Source organism: Mytilus californianus, unplaced genomic scaffold (genome assembly GCF_021869535.1).
Source record: "Mytilus californianus isolate M0D057914Y unplaced genomic scaffold, xbMytCali1.0.p SCAF_9, whole genome shotgun sequence".
In the NCBI taxonomy this organism is placed as follows: domain Eukaryota; kingdom Metazoa; phylum Mollusca; class Bivalvia; order Mytilida; family Mytilidae; genus Mytilus; species Mytilus californianus.
The window spans coordinates 96051095-96073999 of NW_026262745.1; the positions used below are offsets into that span (position 1 = coordinate 96051095).

Below are 22905 nucleotides of genomic sequence, written 5' to 3' on the forward strand. Positions count from 1 at the left end.
ACAGTTGACCCTGTGTAACCATACACTCAGGTGAGAGTTATCTCCCCGTACACTGTTTTTTTTGTTATGTCTACTCCTTCAAAACTGTAAAAGAAATCGACAAATTTATTTTTCTAAACTGCTCGTTATATCCCCAGGATGGTCTGTAAATTTGTCCGAATTTTAGGTCAAGGTCAAAGGTCAAGGGCACGATCTAAATTTTAACTTCATGAAGTGTACTATCCATTTTGATAGGAATTTTCTCCCCTGGAGATAAAAATCATTAACCATACATAGCAGAGACCTAAGGTAAATTGATTCGAGATCCTCCCTTTATGGCCTTGAAATTGAGGTCAAGGTCAAATGACTTTGAGTAAACTGGATGTGACTTGTTATCAATGATTTCGAAATTCAATGGTTGAAAGATCTTCAATTGTTCTCTGGACAATTGGTTTTTAAATTGTATCTACGTTTCCTATTATATTTTAGCAAAAAGTCTGTTTCATGATACGATATAGTCGAACTTTTGATTTTGAAATTATAAAGAAACATAGGTTTCAACTGCCTCAGGCAAAGTTGGCTTTAGATGGATTTGTCTATTTTTTAGTTTATTTTTTGTCATATAGCTCTTCAATTGTTTCGGTTCTTATAAATCATTGGCTTTCAAATATTCGGCTTTGAGCGTTCCTGATGAAGGTGAATCCAGAAAAGCGCTTCGGAAACATGAAATTTATAACGTGCTGTTTTCATTTTTTAATTGAGAATGGGAACCAGTAGCGTAGAGCGTAGAAAAATCAAAGGTTTTGATATTACTGCAATGTGGCAAAGATTCCTATTGAAGATTTTGAAGTGAATCTTTAGAACTAATAATAATCCTCATCTGATTGATACCTCTTATTGAAAATACCAAATAGTTTTAAATCCCAGCCTTTGCTGTATAAAGATTGTTGAAAGAAATTCAGAAAATATTTAATCAAAAACCCTGATGACCTGACTTTATCGCGTTCTTTATAAAAAAAAAACAAAATTGTGAAGATAATGTATCATGATAAAGATGGGATACTGTCATCGTCCCTTTTTTGTAAATACCGAAGGAGAACAGGACTGATTTGTGATTTACACAAATCCGTCGTAAATGATTTAGGGATAAACATGGGATTCCAATGTGTGTTACGAATTCTAAGTTCTTTGGTGCAATATTCTAAATACAGTGTTTTGAATATACCTGGTTTAGTTTTTATCATGTATATCTATTATATAGTCATTTTATAAAATTTACTGTTTGCAAAAGTATATATTATTCTAAATAATAAGGATGTTCTTGTCCCAGGCAGAAAACCCTGGCCGTGTTAGGCGCAACTTTTTGGAAGTTTTGGTCCTCGGTGCTCTTCAGCTTTGTACTTGTTTTGGCTTTCAAACTTTTTTCATCTAAGCGTCACTGGTTAGTCTTGTGTGGACGAGACGCACGTCTGGCGTATTAAATTCTAAACCTAGTACCTTTTGTTAGCTATTATTCGTGTGTTTCTTTGTCCTATATGTTCTCCCATTTATTTGTATTGTAGTCATGTCATGTAATGTTGACATTTTAATGTTATATTTAACATTGCCATAAAAGCGGGAGGTTTGGCATGCCACAAAACCAGGTTCAACCCACCATTTTTTCTTAAAATGTCCTGTACCAAGTCAGGAAAATGGCCATTGTTATATTATAGTTCGTTTCTGTGTGTGTTACATTTTAATGTTGTGTTTTTGTTGTGTCGTTGTTCTCCTCTTATATTTGATGCGTTTCCCTCAGTTTTAGTTTGTAACCGGATTTGTTTTTATCTCTATCGATTTATGAGTTTCGAACAGCGATATACTACTGCTGCCTTTATTTAGTTTTATTCTTGAGGTATTCCGTTATTGATTTCTCCATGTATTTTAATGGAAAATATTGATTATATTGATAGCGTCCAAACCCTTAATTGGCGAAATCTTTATGGAAAAAAGTACGCAATTCATTATATTTAAGAGTAGTATACATGAGTTTGTCCTTAGCAGAATTTCTATATAGTAATTACACGGGTTTGTCAAAAGCAGAATTTCTATCAATAACATATTAATGGGAGCGGTTTGTTCACACTGTTGACGAGTATGTAGAACAGTGAATGAATAAATCAAGAAAAAATATGAGTACTGACGAATTTTTGGGATTCTTTATACTTGTCACAGCTCCAAACTTGCTCATTTCCCATTTCATCAGTAAATCAGATTAGAAATATTAAGATCCATATTGAATTTGGGTGTAACTAACAGCATTTAACTTTTACATACTTTACGCGTTATCGTCAAGACGTTAAATTGTTCATGTCCCCCGAGCGTTACCTGATAAACGTAAATCCAGAAAAGCGATTAGGACGCATGAAATTTATAACGTGTTGTTCTCATTTTTTACAGCACTAGTATACATCTGTTAATGAACTATCAGACCTTGAACGTATCATCAGCTCAGTATTAACAAACAGTTCTAAAATTGTCCTTTTATAAATTTTTAAATTATAAAGAAACAAAGGTTTCAACTCCCTCAAGCAAATTTGACCTAAGACGGATTTGACTATTTTTTATGTCCTTTTTGGTCATATATAGCTCTCAATTTTTATCGGTTCTTATACATCCTTGGCGTTCCTGATGAGAGTAGATTCAGAAAAGCGCTTCGTACGCATGGAATTTATAACGTTTTGTTTCAATTTTTTTTCTTAATATATTAGAAATATTGTTCCCTCTCGTTGTGAGAGTAAGAGCTATTCGAATCATTTTACCTTTCACAGCTCCGGCTTTGATGTTCTTGACAAAAAGAAAACCCTTTCAGTTTGAATATCATTGAAACACATACAAAAACATCATGAATATAAAACTTGAAAGTTTTATTAAAAAAATTAATGTTAAGTAACAGACTTCCGAACGTTTCTTCAATAAACCTTACTATATTACTCAGTCTTTCTACGATCATCTGATTCCTTTTCTTCTATTTTATTCTATGACCGACGAACTGAGTCCTCGATAAACAAGATAATACCCTTTATAGCGTCACTGATGAGTCTTTTGTAGACGAATCGCGTGTCTGGCACAAATACAAAATTTAAATCCTTGTATCCATGATGAGTTTATTTATAAGGTAGGACATGATTGTCGTTCTTTTTGTACTGATAAAATAGGTGGCTGTTAAAGAATGTTAGAGGTGAGTACTAATTTATTCGTCAAACAGAATAAGAATGAGCTCCAGATATTTAAAAAAAATAACACCAGGTGAATAAATGAACGCATACACAAACTGTAGGTACTCTTTTTATTCGCCGAAAATAGTTACAGTTTCGTTTTTGTTTTGAAATAGTTTATTTGCTATGTTGATGATAAATCAAACACTTTGGTTCTTAATTTGAAATTGTTCAAATACATGTCTAAATTAAGATGCAATAGTAATGTACTGCTTAAATAATCATAAGATATAAATATAGTTTGCATCATTAAACATGGACAACAACAGACCGATATCTAAAAAATTAAATATAACCCTTTAATGTTGTCGTTTAAATGCACATTTTTGTGTATGGTCGAGTACATTGTAAGTCGAGAAGTTAACATAACCTGATTTAAATAGTAATGCAACAATAATTTTGAAATGATTGATAGAAACAAAGAATATGATATAGAAAATGCATTTTTCGAAGATTTGATTTGCTTGATGACACCACCAGGTGTGTTATACGTCAAAAACAAAACAAAAACATGCATTATCTGACCTATATACCCTTGCAAAATATCATTTTCTACAAAAATGTGCAGGAAATTGTTCAAAAGTCATTATTTTATTCCTTGAAGCCAATGTTATTGAAACTTGGTATCGTCCGGATTCAAAAAAAAAGAAAAAAAAAGAAAAATGTCTTTCATTCTGAAAGGAAAGAATATGTATACAACGATTTATATAAATTAGTCATTTCATCAAAATCAATAAGCAATTGGTTCAACATTACTTAATAAACAAACTTAATAAAACTTTCAATTAATGAAAACGAATTCTTTTTATCTTAAATAATAAAAAGTTGCTTAAAGTATCTCAGATAGACATAATTATAACGAAAACATAAGCAAGTGGTTAACATATATTTGATATATGGAATGATCGCATGTCCACTTTATAGGGTTCAGCAGACATTTACCTCATTTACAGGAATCATTGATATTGTTAGGTCTGTGTGATATTTGAAGTTAAGTCTTTACCTAAAAAGCTTTCATCATAGCATTTAATCATGATTAGGAGTGTCGTTAGTTTGCTGTATTGATGGCCTTACTCCAACATTTTTTAGTTACTTCTATGAGATTGCATTTCTGTAAATATAGACAATGCAATTTCCCATAGGAACCCCCTTTGCGGCTAAAACTGTGCCACTTTTACTATGAAGCTTCGTAAAAAATTATATCATAGAATGGAAAGTTGATATGCACTACTATTTTATTCAAAGGTCAAAACATAGGGTTGTGCGGCATATTTTCAACATTTATATGCCCCGAACTTGTAAGAGTTTAAACTTATACTAAAATTTTTTTCTACTCCTACCTTCACTTTGTGCCTACTTCCGAATTTAATTTTAACCGACATAATATGTTTTTATACTGGTAACAGTCCCAAGTTATGTCTCTATGAGATGAAACATATAGATCATATCTGGGAACCAGTACGTAAACAAATCAAATTATCTATGAATATTATATATCTCCCCAAAAGAGGCGTGGTTTGAGAAACAGCTGTATTTACAAAGTGCAACCATGACGTGTTTTTAAAAAGAAATGTTTAGAAGGTTAACACATTTCTATTTCTATTTTTCAAACATAAAATTAATATGCATTAACTGAGATGTGAGAGTGAAAGTTGCATACATTAGTCTATAGTCTATGCCCAGTTATACCAATACTCATTTCAAACTAAGGAAAACGCTATGTCGCTTGTAATATCAATAGTAGGTTGTGTATCAGGAACCGATTCATGCATGGATATTGGACAGTGAACATCCACAGTGAGTACGTCAGGCTCATGTATACTGATATATTTTGACATGTCCTTCTGTCCTTTTTCGCTCGATATTTCGTCACTTGCCAATTGCAATACTTCATCTGTAGTATTGCGACCAACTGCATCAGAAGACGTTCTACTACCTGCAACGCCAGTTCTGCTATATCTATGATTTGCTTCAGACGATTTAAGCATATTATAAGGTTTCAAATAACCATCATCAAGCGTTTTGTCTGTTTCATCGTTGTTGTTTTCGGTGTCGTCGCTGTAGTCTTCGTCGTCATCGTCGTCGGAAAATTCATTTGTAAGTTGATCTCCTTCTTTTCTGTTTTGGGTTTGATCGATTGAAGGCAGTCTAACTAAGTCGCAAATTTTAGATTCGTCTATATAATCATACATTCCACAAGCATTTAAGGTTTTTAATTCACCAAGTTCAGTAGATTTGCTTCCAGAATTCCTTGCTCCTTTTTCGGGTAACAATCTTTGTTTCGTGTAATGTCGAAACCAAATCATGCATATTATCAATAACAAGCAAATTGTGCAGGTGCAGATAACTATAATTATTTCTGTTTTTAGTTTTCCTACAAAGAGTTTAAATACATATCTTTAGTAACACATAGGTTAATCACATAGCAAAAGGAGGTAATAGACAATTATTTTAACCCTTCATATTAAAAAATACAAATTAACGATATTTGCGACAAACAAATCCACGTAGGACAATCCGAGGACAAATAATGCAGTTTTCATCATTCGTATGCAAAATTAATTACGCTAAAATACTTTATGTACAATTATAATTAATCGATCATAATAATAAACATTCACACTAAAAATTTTCGAAACAAAAACAGGGACATTATAAGACACTTAATTGTAAGTGAACTACAGGAAAATTGTCGTCGTTTGTGCTCAAAACATGTATAGTATTCATTATAAGTTATACAGTAAAAAAAACTTCTATACTCGTGAAATAGCAGTAAATCGATCTGATCGTACGTAAAATCACTCAAAAAGACCTAGTCTACACTCGATAAAAGTGAACTAAATCATTAGAACAAAACACGATCTCAGCATACAGTGATCAAAATATAAATACGAATGGAGGGAAAAATATGAAAATACCGATATCGAACATTGAAGATAATATCTACTTGTATCTAATTACTGAATCTTCCAAATATTGCATTGTTTTTGTTTCATATTCATTTGGTTCTATTTAAACCTTATTTGTTATGAACTGAAAAGATAAACGTAGGATACTGATCTGAAAAGGAGAACGCTGTGTAAAGGAAAGCTGTTTTTTTTTTTTTAATTTAAAAATATTTTGTGACAAACAATATGTAATTCATAATTATGATTTTGACTTACCTTCATTTGTGTCTGGGTTAATACTTGACATTAATAATAGGCGAGGGGTACTCAAATCTTCTGTAAAATAAATCAAATATTACTGCTGAAAATAAGACTTTACAAAGTCTATGCTTCCGAGACGTTCCAAATTTACTCCTTAGGAACGCGTCAACTTGAAGATTCGAAAGGCAGGAGCTATATTACTTAAAGGGGCTTAACAAATGAAATGCCAAAAACAAAATTATATCAATATGTATGGTGGAGGTGAACATTAGCTTGTTATATCATTTTCATTTTATCATCGGAGCAAGATGTATGTCGTTACTAATAGTAAATCTTTGTATAAGATTAGTGTTTTTTTTGCCATGTAAATGTTTATTTTTAATTAATCTTAGAAAACCTATATTCCTGATTATTGTTTGAAATACCAATGAGAACAGGAAACAGTAATGATTGGCTTATATAATGATAGTACCAATATCATTTAACTAAACGTCCTTGTAGAGTGTTTTTTTCTGGCATGCCTGTGACGTAAATCACAAAATGCAAGGTACAGGGATTCTACTCCGGCGAAAGCGGGGACATGGTTAACTATTGTGTAAAGCTTAATATTGCAAAAGGAGGAAGACCTGGATGCTTACTGAGTTTACATATGCCTCATGTAACGAAGTTAATGCCTTATAAAAGTCATCTTTCAGTGACATCTTAAAAAAGCTGTAGATTTGATTTGTTACGTGTATTTTCTCACTTCAAAATTTTATAAAAGGGATTTTTTTCAAGATCTTTATACACCCAACATCATGACAGTGGTTATACAAAGCAACTTTTCGAAATAAATTTTATTTTGAACCAGTAGTCCACAGCTTCCACAATAAAGTACATTACCTTTTGATGTTGATGTAACTGTGTCCTAAAACTATTACAATGTCATTATATAAATTACATTGTTTTGACTACAATCGCACGCCAATCTTTATCATAAAGGACAGTTGATTGGATAAAAGTGATGAATTGCCACGCCTATATTAAACTGAGGTCATATGAACTTAGCCTGGCGTCCTGAACCGATCCTGTCGAGCAGTGGGCCAGGATCCCCAGTTACTATGAACTGACTTCAGATAGCTGTCAATATGAGGGAAAATATTCCAGATATATTTAGACATTTAGTTGGGAACCAGTATTCGAAAAAAAAAATAAGTCTAAATTGAAAACAACGTTCAAACCTATGATTGCGTTGGATAAAAACCGCAATTTCTATACGTGTGCATGCGAAACAAATTTCTTGGTAGAGGGGTCTAAATACAGCACAAAAAACATTTTCCAAAAGACCAAAACAGTGAAAAATTATATTTAAACAAAACGCATTTGAAAAAAAATATATATATTAATATCTCTAACTGTTTCGGTATTAAAAGTGTTGAGTAACGAACATGAATTGCAGATTAAGTTTGGGGAGTCGTATACACCCCCTTTTTGTAGTCAATCTACATAAAGAAATACAAAAAATCTGCAGGTTTTGTGATTTTATAAGAATTGCAAATATTTAACAAATTCAAATTCTCATACAGGATGATTTTCCTTTTTCCTCAACATTGCCAGCTGAAGAGAGTGAGAGAGGGTAGGAGGGGTGTCATCCCGAATTTCAGGAAAAAAAACAAAAGCTGAATACCGAAATCCCGAAAAAATAAAGCATTTTATGCCGAATCCTGAAAAATTAATCATTGATTCCCGAGTCCCAATAAGTGTAAATCCCGAATTTACACAAAAATATAGGCCCAACCCCACGCCCGAACAGATATGTTCAAGAGCTCATTCAGTTTATTCAAATTTTCAGAGATTAGAATCAAACAAAAATATTTTACACAAATTCGTCTTCAGACACGTTAATTGATATAGCATAGTCTGGATTTGTTAGAAAATGGCCAATGAAATGCATACAATATCGTATGTCATGGGTCACGCACGGACTGTCTTATTTAATAGGGATGCTAATGCGGCACATCAAAGATAAGATATATTTTAACCAGACATTTACCCATTGTACCACATAACTTGAATTAACCTGAATACATTGACCTCTTATTCTATCGACTTTGAAGCCCGTCAGACAGCTCCACAAAAGAGACCTTTTAGAAATTGGAAATTTTAACAACTCTTTGTTTTCACGGTAACGAAGATTTTGGAAGTACTTTGTAGTGATAAGTTCATCAACGAAGTAATTTTAAAAATAAGACGCCAAGGTCGAAACTAGCTCTAGCTCACAATAAAGAACATGTGAACCGTCTTAAAGCAAGGTCTCCTTGTGTACCTGGAGTTTTGTTTTGTGGACATATGTTGCTGATGGATAAAGTCGCACCGACTTAAACTTCGCTGTACTACTATCCCAGGAATAAGGTTACTCTAGCTGTATTTGACGAAACCTTTCGGAACTTGGGTCATCAATGTTCTTCAATTTTGTAATGTATTTTGCCCTTTTAACCTGTTTTATTTGATGAGATAATCAAATGTTGAATTTACCTATTGTTTTCAGTAGAACATAGTAGAAATTCATTAAAAGCAATGCTATAATATATTGAAAGAACTGTATAAGATGTTTCTATTTAAAAATAATTTAATAACAATTACCATAAAACGTTGCTGTTGTCACGACGTCTGAAAAATTTCTGCATCCCTCTTTGTGGTTGCATCTATGCAAACAAAAATGTAATGTAATAAATGAAGAAACAGTACACATTACAATAAAGCAGGTCGCAGTTCATACACCTGTTTACCAAACAGATATTTTGGCCGAATATTGATTTTGTTAATAACTAAAATCAATATTCGGCCAAAATATCTGTTTGGTAAACAGATATTTTGGCCGAATATTGATTTTGTTAATAATAGTTATGTCATCAACAAATTATAATATACAGAAATTGTATTGCGTTTCCTCAGAAAAACTTACTTTTTAACAAACGTTCACATAGGTTTACGTCTTTCCATGAAATCAACGGAAGGAACAGAGAATACACATCAAATATTGTAGTTATAATACCCGAGCAAGAGTAATAGCTTTTCGTATTTTATATAGCTCTTAGTCTAGACAATCTTGTTTATCATATGGAAATACAATTATTTTGTAGTTTGACTTGCAAACTTTCCTTATTAAGGTATTGCTGTGGTTTTGTGTTTAATTCTTATAGTTCTTGTTTCCATACCTGTGTAGCAAAAATTAAAAAAAAACATAATAGCGGAATTCAATTAAATGTCTAAAGATAATTTTTATTTTTTATGTATTTCCTCCCTAAAATCATCCTTTTTGTTTCAATATTATTAAAATGCATCGTACTATGTAGCTAAAGTAATCAATTGGTAATGTTCTGAACATGTACACATGTTTGGTGGCTGTGTGTGTGTGTTGAGCTAACATTTTTGTAATTTACTTTTTGTTTCTGTATTATTAATAACCAACTCCCTTAACATTATTAGTTAATGTCGATATAAAGGGATTATGTTTTAAATATTCTTATAATTTTAAATTAGCATAAAATACTAACTCTTGAAACTTTTCACAAGCACAAACTTCACCACATTTTCGACCATATAATCCTTTTGTGCACGGACGACACGCTTCCCCATTGTCTGATATATAGCCGTCTGTACATGCTGTAAAAATGAAAGCGATATATGTTATCAGCATTGCCTTCTTTCCGATGCTGATATTTATTTATTTATTTATATGATTCAAGCATGGTAGTACATTTACAAGCCAATTTTCATGCAACGTTTTCCAGACATGTTTAATTTTTGCAAATTATTGTTTTGTTTGTTATCAAAGGTACCAGGCTTATAATTTGATTCGCCAAACGCGCGTTTCGTCTTTCTAAGACTCACCAGTGACGCTCAGATCGAAATAGTTAGAAAGCCAAACAAATATAAAGTTGAAGAGCATTGAGGACCCAAAATTCCAAAATTTGCCAAATACGACCAAGGTTATCTATGCCTGAGATAAGAAAATCCTTAGTATTTCGAATAGTTCAAACAGTAAATTTATAAAAATGACCATATGATTGATATTCATGTCATTCATTTGAATCAGAATCAAGATGTAGTAAAAATATCAGCATTCCAATTATAATTCAGACAATCATTGAACTCACAGCAGAAAAAACAAAATCCCAAAAGGAGTGAGACATATAAATTGACAGGGCAACTATATCGGTCTATGTAAATCTTATCTATTCACCAGTCATCCCTTTCATCCCTTTTATTCGACATTGGTAAATGAAAGACAGTTTGTTGTTTCTGTACCATTGTAAATGTCAAATAAAGGATGAAACTACTTATACATTTTTGCGGTATAAGATATAATCAATATATCTATATGCTAAATGAAGGGACTTTGCTAAAGATTTTGGTTTGTTTTGTTTTAAATGTTATGAAAAGCTTGAAGCTCAATAATGTGTTTAAAACATAATTCTTGTTCAGTGGTTGTCGTATTTTGAAATGGTTCTTAAGTGTTTCTTGTTTTTTCGCTTTTTATATAGATTAGACCGTTGGTTTCATTCCTGTTAGATTGGTTTTACAATACTCATTTTGGGGCCCTTTTTAGTTTGCAGTTTTTTGTGAGCCAAGGCTCTGTGTTGAAGAACGTACTTTGACCTATAATGGTGTATTTTAATAATCGTCTGTTGATATCAAATTGTCATAAGGACAACTCACAAAAAAGATAAAAAGACATGTTCCAGCACAGGCAAATGCATATTAGCTTAAGCATATGTTCTATTTACAGTTTTATTGATTCATGCATTAAACACCAGTGGTTGCCAATATATCATTCTGCATTACACCTTGTATCTTCGTCTTTGAATAAAAGAAAACTCACCAACACAAGTTCCGTTAATGTCTTCATAGTTATCACAACAATACCATGCTTTTTTTCCATCGCTGCAATAAAATACATGTACATACGCACTGCTAAATAGTTAATGGTTTGTTCTTGTTACAATTTTCAACATGAATTGTGGACAACATTTACAATAAAAACGAAACGATTATCAATGAGGGGAACATACACTTTGTACCCTGGTTTAATCTTGTTTCAATTTGAACTTTATCTTTAGTTTTTCGTTATGAAACATTTATCCAAAACCGTTTCTGAATTGTCACCAGGAACTCTCAAACCGCCAAAAACTGAGAATCAAGGATTTATAGGTATATGAATACGTGAGGAGATATTTGATCAAAAGGGGTATCATCTATGTAGATATAGGATGTGGTATGAGTGCCAATGAGACAACTCTCCGTATAAGTCTCAATTTGTAAAAGTAAATCATTATAGGTCAAATTACGGTATTCTATGCAAAAATTTGAAGCCAAAGTGCTTTTCTGGCTATATTTTAACGAGCAACATGATAATTTGCTGCAAAATGAAACATTTTGTTATTTCTAATAATTTGAATTATATTTGAAGTTAGATTTTTAGGAACCAAGAGGTAGCGGTTCATTAAAACTAGATTTCAATGTTTTGTGGTTAAGGAAATTTGTTTTGTTGGCAGAATGGTTCGATATTCCCGAAATTAAGTTCTGCAGACACCGTTCATATCAAGACTTGCCATAATTGTAGCCACACTTGTATTGAGGTATACCTACAAATATATATCGTCGACATATAAACCCTACAATCGTTTTCGTTATTTGATAAGGAGCAACATATTTGCAATACATAATGATACTTAATTCTGCACAATCTAAGTACATTAAAAACAGGTCATAATTGACTTGAGGCTAATTGTCTACAGTAGTTTAGAATATAGCAAAGTGCTCTCGACCAATGAAATTGTAGGATTTGGTGTTTCTTAATTGTGAAGAATGAATGAAATCATGTTCTTAGTAAGGGATTATCCTATTGTTTAAGCCTACTTACAGTTCAAAACAAAGAGTTTCTATAAATGAGTTACAAATGTTTTGAAGCACATTTATTAGCTTGAAAGAATTAGTGATTAAAACTGACTAAAAGTTGAATTTTGAGACAAACAAAAAAAAAATCAAAATTAAATGAAGTTTACTGGTGCAGTAACATTGGTTACTGGATCCGCGGTTGGTGAGAATAGTAATTTCTAATATTCTGATAAAATTTAAAAAAAAAAAGGAATTTAGTTTAACTTTTGAATATATTTCAAACTATTTTAAAGGCATTGTATTTGAACATTTCCCTGACATAATGAAGTAGTATTTGATGTAAAGGACTGGACTAAAATATTGGCTGTAAAATAAAATTTATTTGTAACTCAAATTTTGAATTTATTGATTTGAAATGGAAATAAACAAAAAGATAATTCCTCGCTAAAATATTACATGATTTACATTCATACTCACAATCAGGAAACATTTCTTACGATATCATTGTACTGTTGTGTCATCTAATGTATAAAACATAATTTATTATATTTTCCAAAATTATAAGAAGGTCCTTACATCACTAAAACTAATCCATAAATGAAATCATGCCTAAAAAAGGAAGTCATGCATTAATTACAAACATTGCACTGACAATGAAACTAATTCTTAAATACAACCAATCAAGAGATCATTTAAGCCTTGAGCACTTTACAATATTCTAAGTTTGTAAGAGAACGATAATCCCTTACTTCATGATAAGTACTCGCTAACGCTCGTACTTAATCATGAAGAAAGGGATTATCATTCTCTTACATATACGAATTAACCGCTGTGGATAAGTCTGAAAATTGACCGCAAGACTTAATATGATTTGATTTTACGTTATTCAATCTGTTAAGTGATATAAATCAAAATATCCGATAAGGTTTGAAATAGGTTTACGATTAATTTTTAAATACTTAATACTAATGATCTTTCTTGTCAATATCGACTCTTGTCTAGATTATAAAAAATATTGTTCTACTTATAGATAGGTATATTTTTGTAAACACAAATCTTTAAATAGGGATGACGGTTTGTTTCAATACAGTTTTTTTTAGTATTAAGTTTCTCATTCCCTCATTAGCTTGAAAAAAATGAAACAACAAATTATCAATTTAATGCGTCCGAAGCTTTTTGTTAGATTTAACTTCATAAAGAAGTCTGATTGCCGAATATTTGAAAGCCAAAGATTTATAAGAACCGAAACAGTTGAAGAGCTTTATTTCAAAAAGGACTTGCAAAGTAGCCAAAATCAGTCTAAGATCAGCTTTGGCCCATGGGAGTGGACACCTTAGTTTCCTTATAATTTCAATATTTAAAAATAGACAATTTTAGATTCGTTTGTAATAAATCGAAATACTGACCTCATGATACTTTAGGTTAAGTTTACATTCACATGAGAATCTAATTAATACACTGTCAAACAGATAAGCGCTAAGTTATCTTTATTCACATACCTAAGTGATCTGAAGCACTTTACTTCGGCTGATACAGTTCTGCATGATTCAAAATGAAGTAAATTAATTGATAATGTGGTATAAATTGCAATATTCATTTTTGTCTAATAATGCGGAAATCATTTTTGCAATATAAAGGTTTCAATGTTGACCTTTGACAGGAAATAGCCAATTACATGTCTATCTGATGACTATATAGATATATATGTACATATTTGGAAATATTTGATTAAATTGAAAAAAAAATGTATTGAATATTTCAATTTTTATAAAATGAAGATTTCTTATTTTTTTGCTGTACTAGTTTGATTTCCACTGTGTCTCCTTTAAACTTTATTTTTTTGTGTTTTTATGTTTCGTTTATGTTTACAGAAGGAATTACATACGCTATCATGAATATTATGTAAGCAATAATTCGATGAAAGATAGCAAGATGGTAATAAAACGAAAACAATAGTTTACAAGAAAATACAAGGAAAACATAAATTTGCGCAGCACGAACTCCAAAAAGTAAATTTGGAACTCTACTTGTGACAACATTCGCATCATCCTGTTTGCACTGCATTATATCATAACGTAGAAGATTTGTATCTGTCTTATATCTACTCCTTATAAAATTCCATACGATATGTAATAAAATAATGCAATTATTATTGATTCCGAATGTCTTCATAAAGGCTGACGTATTGCCCAAATTTCAAGTTTTCTGGCTAACCACTCATGGATGTTCACATTAAATCTGTTTGTTACACAAAGTTATTTCAGTCACATGAATTTCAGATGAAATTAAATTCATGTGAATCTCACGTGTAGTAAATGAAATAGTGATAAAATGGATTTTGATATCTACATCTTTAACGGGAAGTTTAATACCAAAATTTATGATAATAGAGATGGTTTTTCATTTCCTATTGTTAATTATCCATTTCTAGATGGTGATGTGCCCTTGTCACCATCTTATGTAGTTTATATAACTCAACTTGTTCGATTCGCTTGTGTATGAAACAACGTATTTGTTTTTAACGAAAGAAATCTCTGTATTACTGAAAAATTATTACACCAGGGTTTTCGATATCACAAACTAGTCAAAACATTTACTAAATCTTATCATCGGTACAAAGACGTCATTCGTAAATATGAATCAACATGCAGACTCCTTGTACGTTCAGGTATTTCACATCCAAACTTTTATGGTAATATTCTATACAAAAGTTAAACACAAAAATGTCGACATTCACCTCAAAAGCTAACCAAACCTTTAAACAGACTTATTCGGAAGGGATATAGTTACGATACTGTTGTCAGTTCATTAAAGATGGCATATTTTTGTATTAACATTGATTCACTCATAGGGTCTTTGCATTGGAAATAAACACATTTGTTCTAAAACCAGTTGTTGGCATGATACGGTTTATGTTCTTCTCATATATTTTATGATGTTATGATTCTAAACCCCTAACGGGAGGGATTGTGCTTGATTTTCATATGAAGAAGACATAATATTTCAATCACTTTAATCGAGGTCTGGAGCTGGCATGTCAGTAACTGCTAGTAGTCCCTTGTTAATTTATGTATCATTGTCATATTGCGTAGTTTCTTAAGTTTACTTTTCTGACATCGGACTCGGACTTCTTCTGTGCGTATTACTGTGTCTTTATTTATTCTACATTGGCTAGAGGTATAGAGGGACGGTTGAGATCTCACAAAACATGTTTAACCCCGCCGCATTTTTGCGCCTGTCCCACGTCAGGAGCCTCTGGCCTTTGTTAGTCTTGTATGTGTTTTAATTTCAGTTCATTTATATGTTTTGGAGTTTAGTGTGACGTCCATTTTCATTGAACTAGTACATATTTTGTTTAGGGCCAGTTGAAGCCCGCCTCCTGGTGCTGGATTTTCTCGCTGTGTTGGTGGCCTTCGGCTGTTTTCTGCTGTTTGGTTGGGTTGTTGTCTCTTTGACACAGTCCCCATTTTCATTCTCAATTTTATAAAAAATTATGAGTGTTTACATTTATTTATGAAATATGAGAATGATGCAGGAGCATCTAAGAAAATTGAACAAAATTTTGACTCTACCAATCAATGAATAAAGGAATCATTTTTCTTTCAAGATTCATAAATCAAAAGCTCCTAAATGAAATGCTTTGGAAAAAATAGCTATGGACTGAGAAGTTTGGGGAATTACTCTTGACATCAATTAGATCAATAAGATAAAATCTTGAAAGATTTGGTAAAAATAGATTGAATAATGAAGGTATAAGATTTTAGTATTTTGCTATCAGTAGATAGGCTGTATGTCTTTGGTTTTCAAATAACAACCGCAATATTCTTGATCTTATTTGATTAAAAATTCTATAACAATCTAATGCTAAACATAAGCACAAATAAACTTCTTAGATAACAGAATGTCCAAACATCCAATTAAGCCTGCCTGCTTGTTCGATGACACGGTCATTTTGTAGTCAAGTGTAATGAAACAAACATCCCATTGGTGGCCTTCGGTTGTTGTCTGCTCTATGGTCGGGTTGTTGTCTCTTTGACACATAACCCATTTCCATTCTCAATTTTATCACATATTTAATGAAAATATGCCAACTCGTCCTAAAGATAATCATCCATAATACTTAAAATAACTGATTTCCCTTATTAAATACTTGACAACAGTTATGTTACGACCATACAATGTCCAGTTGAACAGACAAATAGAATGCAAAATGAGACTCTATAGAGGGTTTTGTAGAAATTTCTTCTTTTTCTTTTTTTTGTAAAATTGTTTGATTATTTTGTAAATTTCAAATGATCAAATTCAATAGAAGTTTCTGATTTTTAAGTTTAGTAAACAATAATTGTTTCGTCAATTTTATGCCGGAATTAAACTTTTTTTTTCTGGCAAAGTTTGAAAAAAAAAATTTTTTTTGTTTTTTTTTAGGTTGCCAGAATTTTTGACTCAATCGATACTTTTAAACCATTGATTTACATTCAGGCTACGAATGTTGCCATGGCATTTCAGATTTACTTAAACTATTTTTCTACGACTTATTTCAACAGTCATGGGTATTCCTAATGAGAACATGTGCGAAAACACACAATGATTAGGGTACTCCAAAATTGGTCATGTTCAATATACCATAAACATTAAATGCAACGGTGAATTTCAACAACACTTTGGCAGATGCTACTTAGACCATATCCTTTTAATAGTGTAAATATAAGTCATGAAAAAATTAAACGGGAGGAAAATTTGGGGCCTTCCCCTGTTATGGTATAAAAATAAGGAACAATTGACATGAGGCAACTAATTAAAAGATATATCTTCATAGTTTTGTTTCGTTAAACGAAACGCAATAAAAACATCAAGTTTGCATCTTAACTTAACACATTCCAACAAGTATAAATGTTTGACATATCACATGTATCTTAAGAGTGTATATCAAACTTTTCAGTATGTGAAATTGCAAAGTAATCAACTACAAATCTCAAATGTAGCATAGACCCTGATATTATGAATAACTGATGGTAGAATTTGTCAAACCTATATAAAAATTCATAACCGTTGTCAGTTTGAACCAAGATTGTATTTTAATCTAATAGACCATTTTCATATTACCGACTTTTGACTCCGGGTTCTACAATTATTCGACAGGTTACCTACTCTGTGGTAGGACATCCTGGTACTCGGTCAATTACGAGCAGCCCAAAAAATTAAAATCAAATATATGATCTGTGCAATTTGGCGGGAAATTTACTATTTTCCGATGAATAAGTCATGTATAGAAGGCATTTAAACAGTTAACTTTCCTTCAAAATTGTGCCGATTAAAATCTTGAATTTACTTATTTACGTTGCTATTGCTTGACCGAGGTCCAGGATGTCTTACCACAGAGAAAGTAACCTGTCGAAAAAATTAAATTCCGAAGTCAAAAGCCGGTAATATGAAAATGGACCATTGGAATTTTTTTAGAATGCTGTATGGCATTGAGTATATTAATTTGACTTTGTGTTTCCGCCTCCAAAATATCACTTTGTATTTCCAATAAATTGTTGGATAATAATATTCATTTCATTATAGGGATCCACAACAATGACTCAGAAACAGGACCTCCTTTGTTGTGTTCACACATCGTTGTCAATATAATGGAATTTTATGCGACTGTCATACAAGTGAGAGGTTTAGCTGGCTATAAAACCATGTTTAATCCATTATTTTCTACATAAGAAAATGCCTGTACCAAGTCAGGAATATGATAGTTGTTATTCATTCGTTTGATGAGTTTGAGCTTTTGATTTTGCCATTAAATTAGGGACTTTCCGTTTTGAATTTTTCTCAGCGTTCGGTATTTTTGTGATTTAACTTTTTAATCGGAAAAGTGGGAAGTTGTATTTTCCTAATGCGATTGAGTCGAAGCAACTTTGAGTTGATTAAAGTTTTATTACCCATTTTTAAGATCTGTTAAAGTTGATAGTATCAACCAACAAGTAATATTATTCGAATTGATCATGTCTCACATGTTTAATAGAAGAAAAAACATATTTCAGTTTAATAACTGCTAGGAAAACATTTCTATTTAAACTCGTTGTATGGCTATGCAGAACCGGTAAGAATTAAGGGCAAATTATTCAACGAAAAACAAAAGAAGAGAGAAACAATCAAATAGTGTATCTAAATATTAATGGAAACATGCATACTCTTTGACCTGTATGAGAAAAAACTAATACTACTAGAAAAGATGGGAAATAATCTGCCAGTCCCCTTCCAAATTTAAAAACTTAAATGCTACAGTTGGTGTGGATAGAATAGCAGTGTAAACAAAACAACCTACAATTGCTAGCTTCTCTTATTTTTATATAACATAAATGCATGTATAGCTTAGAACTCTCAATCTCTTTATTTGTCATGCACTAAAGAGATCAGCACAGCTCAGCAAAATTCGTTTATTTACGGTAAAATTGGATTAATTTGTTCCATCTATAGATATAGCCCTAGTAGTTGGAAAATATAGGGCTGGTTATGCATACCTATTTTAATTAAACGATAAGTTTTCAAAAGATTATACGGTATTCCTTTAGATTTTCAACCGACACAAATGTTAGCATATTTTTGTCGACTTCCTGTAAATCTATTCATGGGGTTTTCCATATAATAACCTAGTTTAACATATCGATTAAACACCCGGAAGTTTCGAAAGGCCTACAGGTAATACTATTTTTGCATTTTTCTTTAAATAACAACTTCATTAATTTCAGCCAGGAAATAACTAACATAGAGCGATTTTGTTGATCATTGAAATGCTTTTTTCAGCTTTTATCGTGATAAGTGTTATTGTTAAAAACCAGACACCTCTGACTCATAGTGTGTATCTTAGCCGTTATTGAAATTAACATAAAACTTAAAACGTCACGAACTTTGATTATGAATGAATACACATAGTTTATAATGTGTCCTAAACAATTGTCGCCTTTAGATCTGTGTTTTAGTACCAATGTCACAGTAAAATATTGGCACGACTTAATCTTTGATAAATATGCTTCTACACACTTTTCCTTGCAAGCCAGAAAGATTATTTTTCTTCCATCATTGCACATTAATGTCATTTGCCGCCGGACTTCATCTTTTAACACACGCATTTGTTTGTACATTGCTTGCATATTGAATATATGTGCATTATCTATTCTTTTAAATTAAATACTGTGTGTGTGTGTGTGTGTGTGTGTGTGTGTGTGTGTGTGTGTGTGTGTGTGTGTGAGTGTGAGTTCTTTCTTCTAGACTTCAAAATTATTTGAAGGAAGATTTTGCTCGTTGTTTGAAGGGACATTTCTTTTTCAGCTTTACTTTTTAATTGGTAAACCTTTTTTATATATGTGTTTTTCATGTTCATATATAGTTTTGTTGCGTCGTAAAAGCTAATAACATACTTATTTACATATTTTTTTGTTTTTATAGTGATTATGATTATAACACAATGTTGACTGTTTTACCCCTATTTTGACATTTTTATGTCTGCTTGTTATGTTTACACATCGTTGTCAATATAATGGAATTTTATGCGACTGTCATACAAGTGAGAGGTTGAGCTAGCTATAAAACAATAAAAATAAAGCATCAAAATTGAAAAAAATAAATAAAGAACCAATATTCTTATTCTAATGCATAACCTAAAAGTTAATGCATCAGAGATTTGTAAAATGTACAAATTTAAAATTATTTAAAATTCTGCAAAATGCTATGAAAGCTCTTGCTGCATTGCTGCACTGCACAAGATGACGTCATACAAATGCAAAATTCTCAAGCTGAAAATTATTCCAAACGTGTCCATAGTGTAGGCTACAAATTAGGATAATCTTGCATCAATATAAAGTTTTGAGGTAAGTGTTGTCTTATTTGTTTGTCTATTGCATTATTCTTACATTTATGGATTTCAGCAAGTCAACATGGTGACTCTCTTCCCTGATTGTGAAGAAAATTTCTTCTATTAAATTTAAAAAAAATGACTGTTACATTTGTAGTATAAAACACATATATTTTCTATTAAAATGGTACAATATCTACAAAGAAGAGACATTATTTGTAAAGTTTTTCTTCTTTCCAAAATAGAGACGAATGATACCAAAGGGATATCAAAACTCAAAGTCGAAAACAAACTGACAGTGCCATGACAAAAAAACGGAAAACGACGAAAAGACAAACAGTACACAAAACACAACAAAGAAAACTAAAGACTGAACAAACTAACCCCATCAAATTTGCAAAATTACTGAATAAATCGGAATTTGAAAAAATCGATGCAAAAGTAAGACATTGAGACCATTACTCATCTGTCCCTTTACATCAGTACAAAATATGCATCGATTGGATTAGTCTAGTAAGCATTAGAATGTTATGTATTGGTCTGTTTTTAAGTAAAGAAATCGTTATAAGGGGTTTTGGAAGAGGGAAGTAGTTTGAGATGATCCGTCTCGTACCCACACTTTTGAACATCAATAATTCCAAACAACACTATCATGGATCACTCGAATTAATTGCTATTCGTTTTTATATTTTTCCCCGTTATTTTCAATGTGTCTAAAATAACATAATTGTCCATACAAATTATGTTTGCTGTTTGGTATTGCCAATCAACACAGAAACATCTTTCAAAATTACAAACAGCCGTCTTCGAGAACCCATTTCTTTAATTTGCACCACCAAAATCAAGAAGCGATCTGATATGAAAGTTATTCCTGAATAATATGTCAAAACATATGCAATTACAAAGATTAGACGAAGTTGCGCTATCAATGCTTTATTTTTGTCCTTACAAAGGTTCAAATTAAACTGTTTTTGCTCAATCAGCTAGCAATCAAAATATTCTCGCTAATTGCCACTTTTATGCGTAACTTAAATTTTGTTTTTGTTGCTCTTTGCATTTCTATGCATTGTACTAGAATGTCTTTCACTTTGCTGTTCACATGCTGCTGTATGAAATCTTTAATAAATGACAGCAAGCAATGGTGTAGCTATAGTATTGGACGGTATTATTTCATATCAGCAGGTTAAATACTTCATTAATGCTTTACATTAAGTCAAAGCGCTCCTTGATGCATTATACTATTGATTATCACGGTTTTTTTTGTACCTGTGTATTTTCTTTCTTATACAATGTAATTGTAAAAAGTACTTTCCTGCGTACATGTTTTTGTATGTTTTTTGTATGTAGCTATTGGTTTCCCTAGATAGGAAAGAGGTACGGTTCAGATAAATAAAAAATATATTTCTAACCCTGTATTGCATTGTTAATTTCAGAATATGACCAATCTCGTTGGTGTATTTGTGACCATTTAATTGTCATATTTGATCAATTTATTGTTCATTGTGTTGATGATGAATTGAATAAACATTTTGTCTTTTGATAAAAGCCATATGGTAAACTTTAGATGTCAATTGGGTTTTTGCGTTATTCGAGAGCACATCTAACATCTGTTTTCATTAAAACGAAAATTTCAATTGAATATCTTTATTACTATACACTATTTGTGTTGATCATTGCAGAAGTTCGCATGGTGACTCACATGTGTTCTTTTCTGCATCATTTGGTCGTTTATGGAAAATTGTCTCATTGGCAATCATTCCCTTTTTTCTTATTTTCATATCTTGCATATTAATTATTTGTGAACCTCTAAATAATGATCAAAAGATAGTTTTAAAACGAAAATCATAAGTGTTTCATTATTTTCTGTTTATTGTCAAATAAAAGGCAAACACCTTGGGTTCAATGTGTTAAATAATAACCCGAAAATCCTATAAAATGTTGCTTTTAAATGCGCATTATTTAATTTTAAGTTTTCATGATGTATACGATAAAGGTAAGGAAATAAAAGCGCTTTGGACACATAATGTTTCCGAATACCAATTTTAATCAAATAGCAACAAGCTGAGGCGTAACAGATAAAATTTTCATCCAAGTCGCTATCAACACATTTTCCCCCCAACTGTGATAGTTTAATATGCGTTCCAAAACTTATATTCTTAAACTTTTAAACTTTTAAAATCATGATAACGTGTCAAATTGATTTGATGAGAAACGCTCAAAGTATTTTGGATGTACACTATATAAAACTTACACTTGAATTTATTTAAAATAATACTGGAATATAAATAAATCATGTAATTTCAGATGATTTTTATTCTACTAACAACAACTGTTATCGCAGCATTCGAACTGAAGTGTCCAGATGAATTAGACAGAACATTTAGGGCAAGGCATGTTTGTTATAACATAGCAGATCACTATTCATGTCTGTTAGATCAGGATACACACGTTTATAAAGAATCGTGTGCGGACAGTGCTGACTACGTACGACCAGGCAAGTAACGTTAATAATTGGACGTTTAATAAGTTGAAATTTGCTTTTGCAGGTACGCCAACTACATTCGTTGAACAAATTATATCAACAAATTATGTAATTTAATACCTGTTTCAAATCTGAAATCGACTAAAAGCAAACTAACAATAATCAACAGGAACTATTGCCCAACTAAAACAAACTCAGAATAGTGTATCCTTACATTGGTAAAATTACGGATACTAAGCGCTTTTTCTTTAAAAAAGATCACAGCTAAAAAAATAACTTTTGCAAACAAAAGAAATAAAAAAAACCCAGCCAATATCC

General features: G+C 31.6%; 2 protein-coding genes across 2 annotated transcripts in view; one reads left to right on the forward strand and one right to left on the reverse strand.

Annotated features, from left to right (window-relative positions):
• Positions 1-3124: 3124 nt before the first annotated feature.
• Positions 3125-22905, forward strand: part of LOC127714057 (uncharacterized) — a 129680-nt gene continuing 109899 nt past the window's right edge. Inside the window, exons 1-2 of the mRNA XM_052220004.1 lie at positions 3125-3196; positions 22410-22599. Of these exons, the coding sequence (XP_052075964.1) occupies positions 3188-3196; positions 22410-22599 (199 nt within the window). The 5' untranslated portion in view covers positions 3125-3187. The remainder of the gene's footprint in view (positions 3197-22409; positions 22600-22905) is intronic.
• LOC127714322 (uncharacterized) lies at positions 3191-13901 on the reverse strand. The gene is made up of 6 exons (XM_052220382.1): positions 13762-13901; positions 11247-11308; positions 9919-10027; positions 9005-9066; positions 6398-6457; positions 3191-5607 (listed from the first exon to the last, which is right to left on the reverse strand). The coding sequence occupies exons 1-6, from the start codon at positions 13857-13859 to the stop codon at positions 4934-4936; spliced, it is 1065 nt and encodes a 354-aa protein (XP_052076342.1). The 5' UTR covers positions 13860-13901; the 3' UTR covers positions 3191-4933.

Excerpts from the sequence above, each read along its gene's own strand:
- LOC127714322 (XM_052220382.1), bottom strand. The coding sequence starts at position 13,859 with ATGAATATTGCAATTTATACCACATTATCAATTAATTTACTTCATTTT. Across the intron at positions 11,309-13,761 it reads AAGTGCTTCAGATCACTTAG|CGATGGAAAAAAAGCATGGT; the intron begins GTATGTGAATAA and ends ATTTTATTGCAG. Across the intron at positions 5,608-6,397 it reads TAACCCAGACACAAATGAAG|GAAAACTAAAAACAGAAATA; the intron begins GTAAGTCAAAAT and ends AACTCTTTGTAG.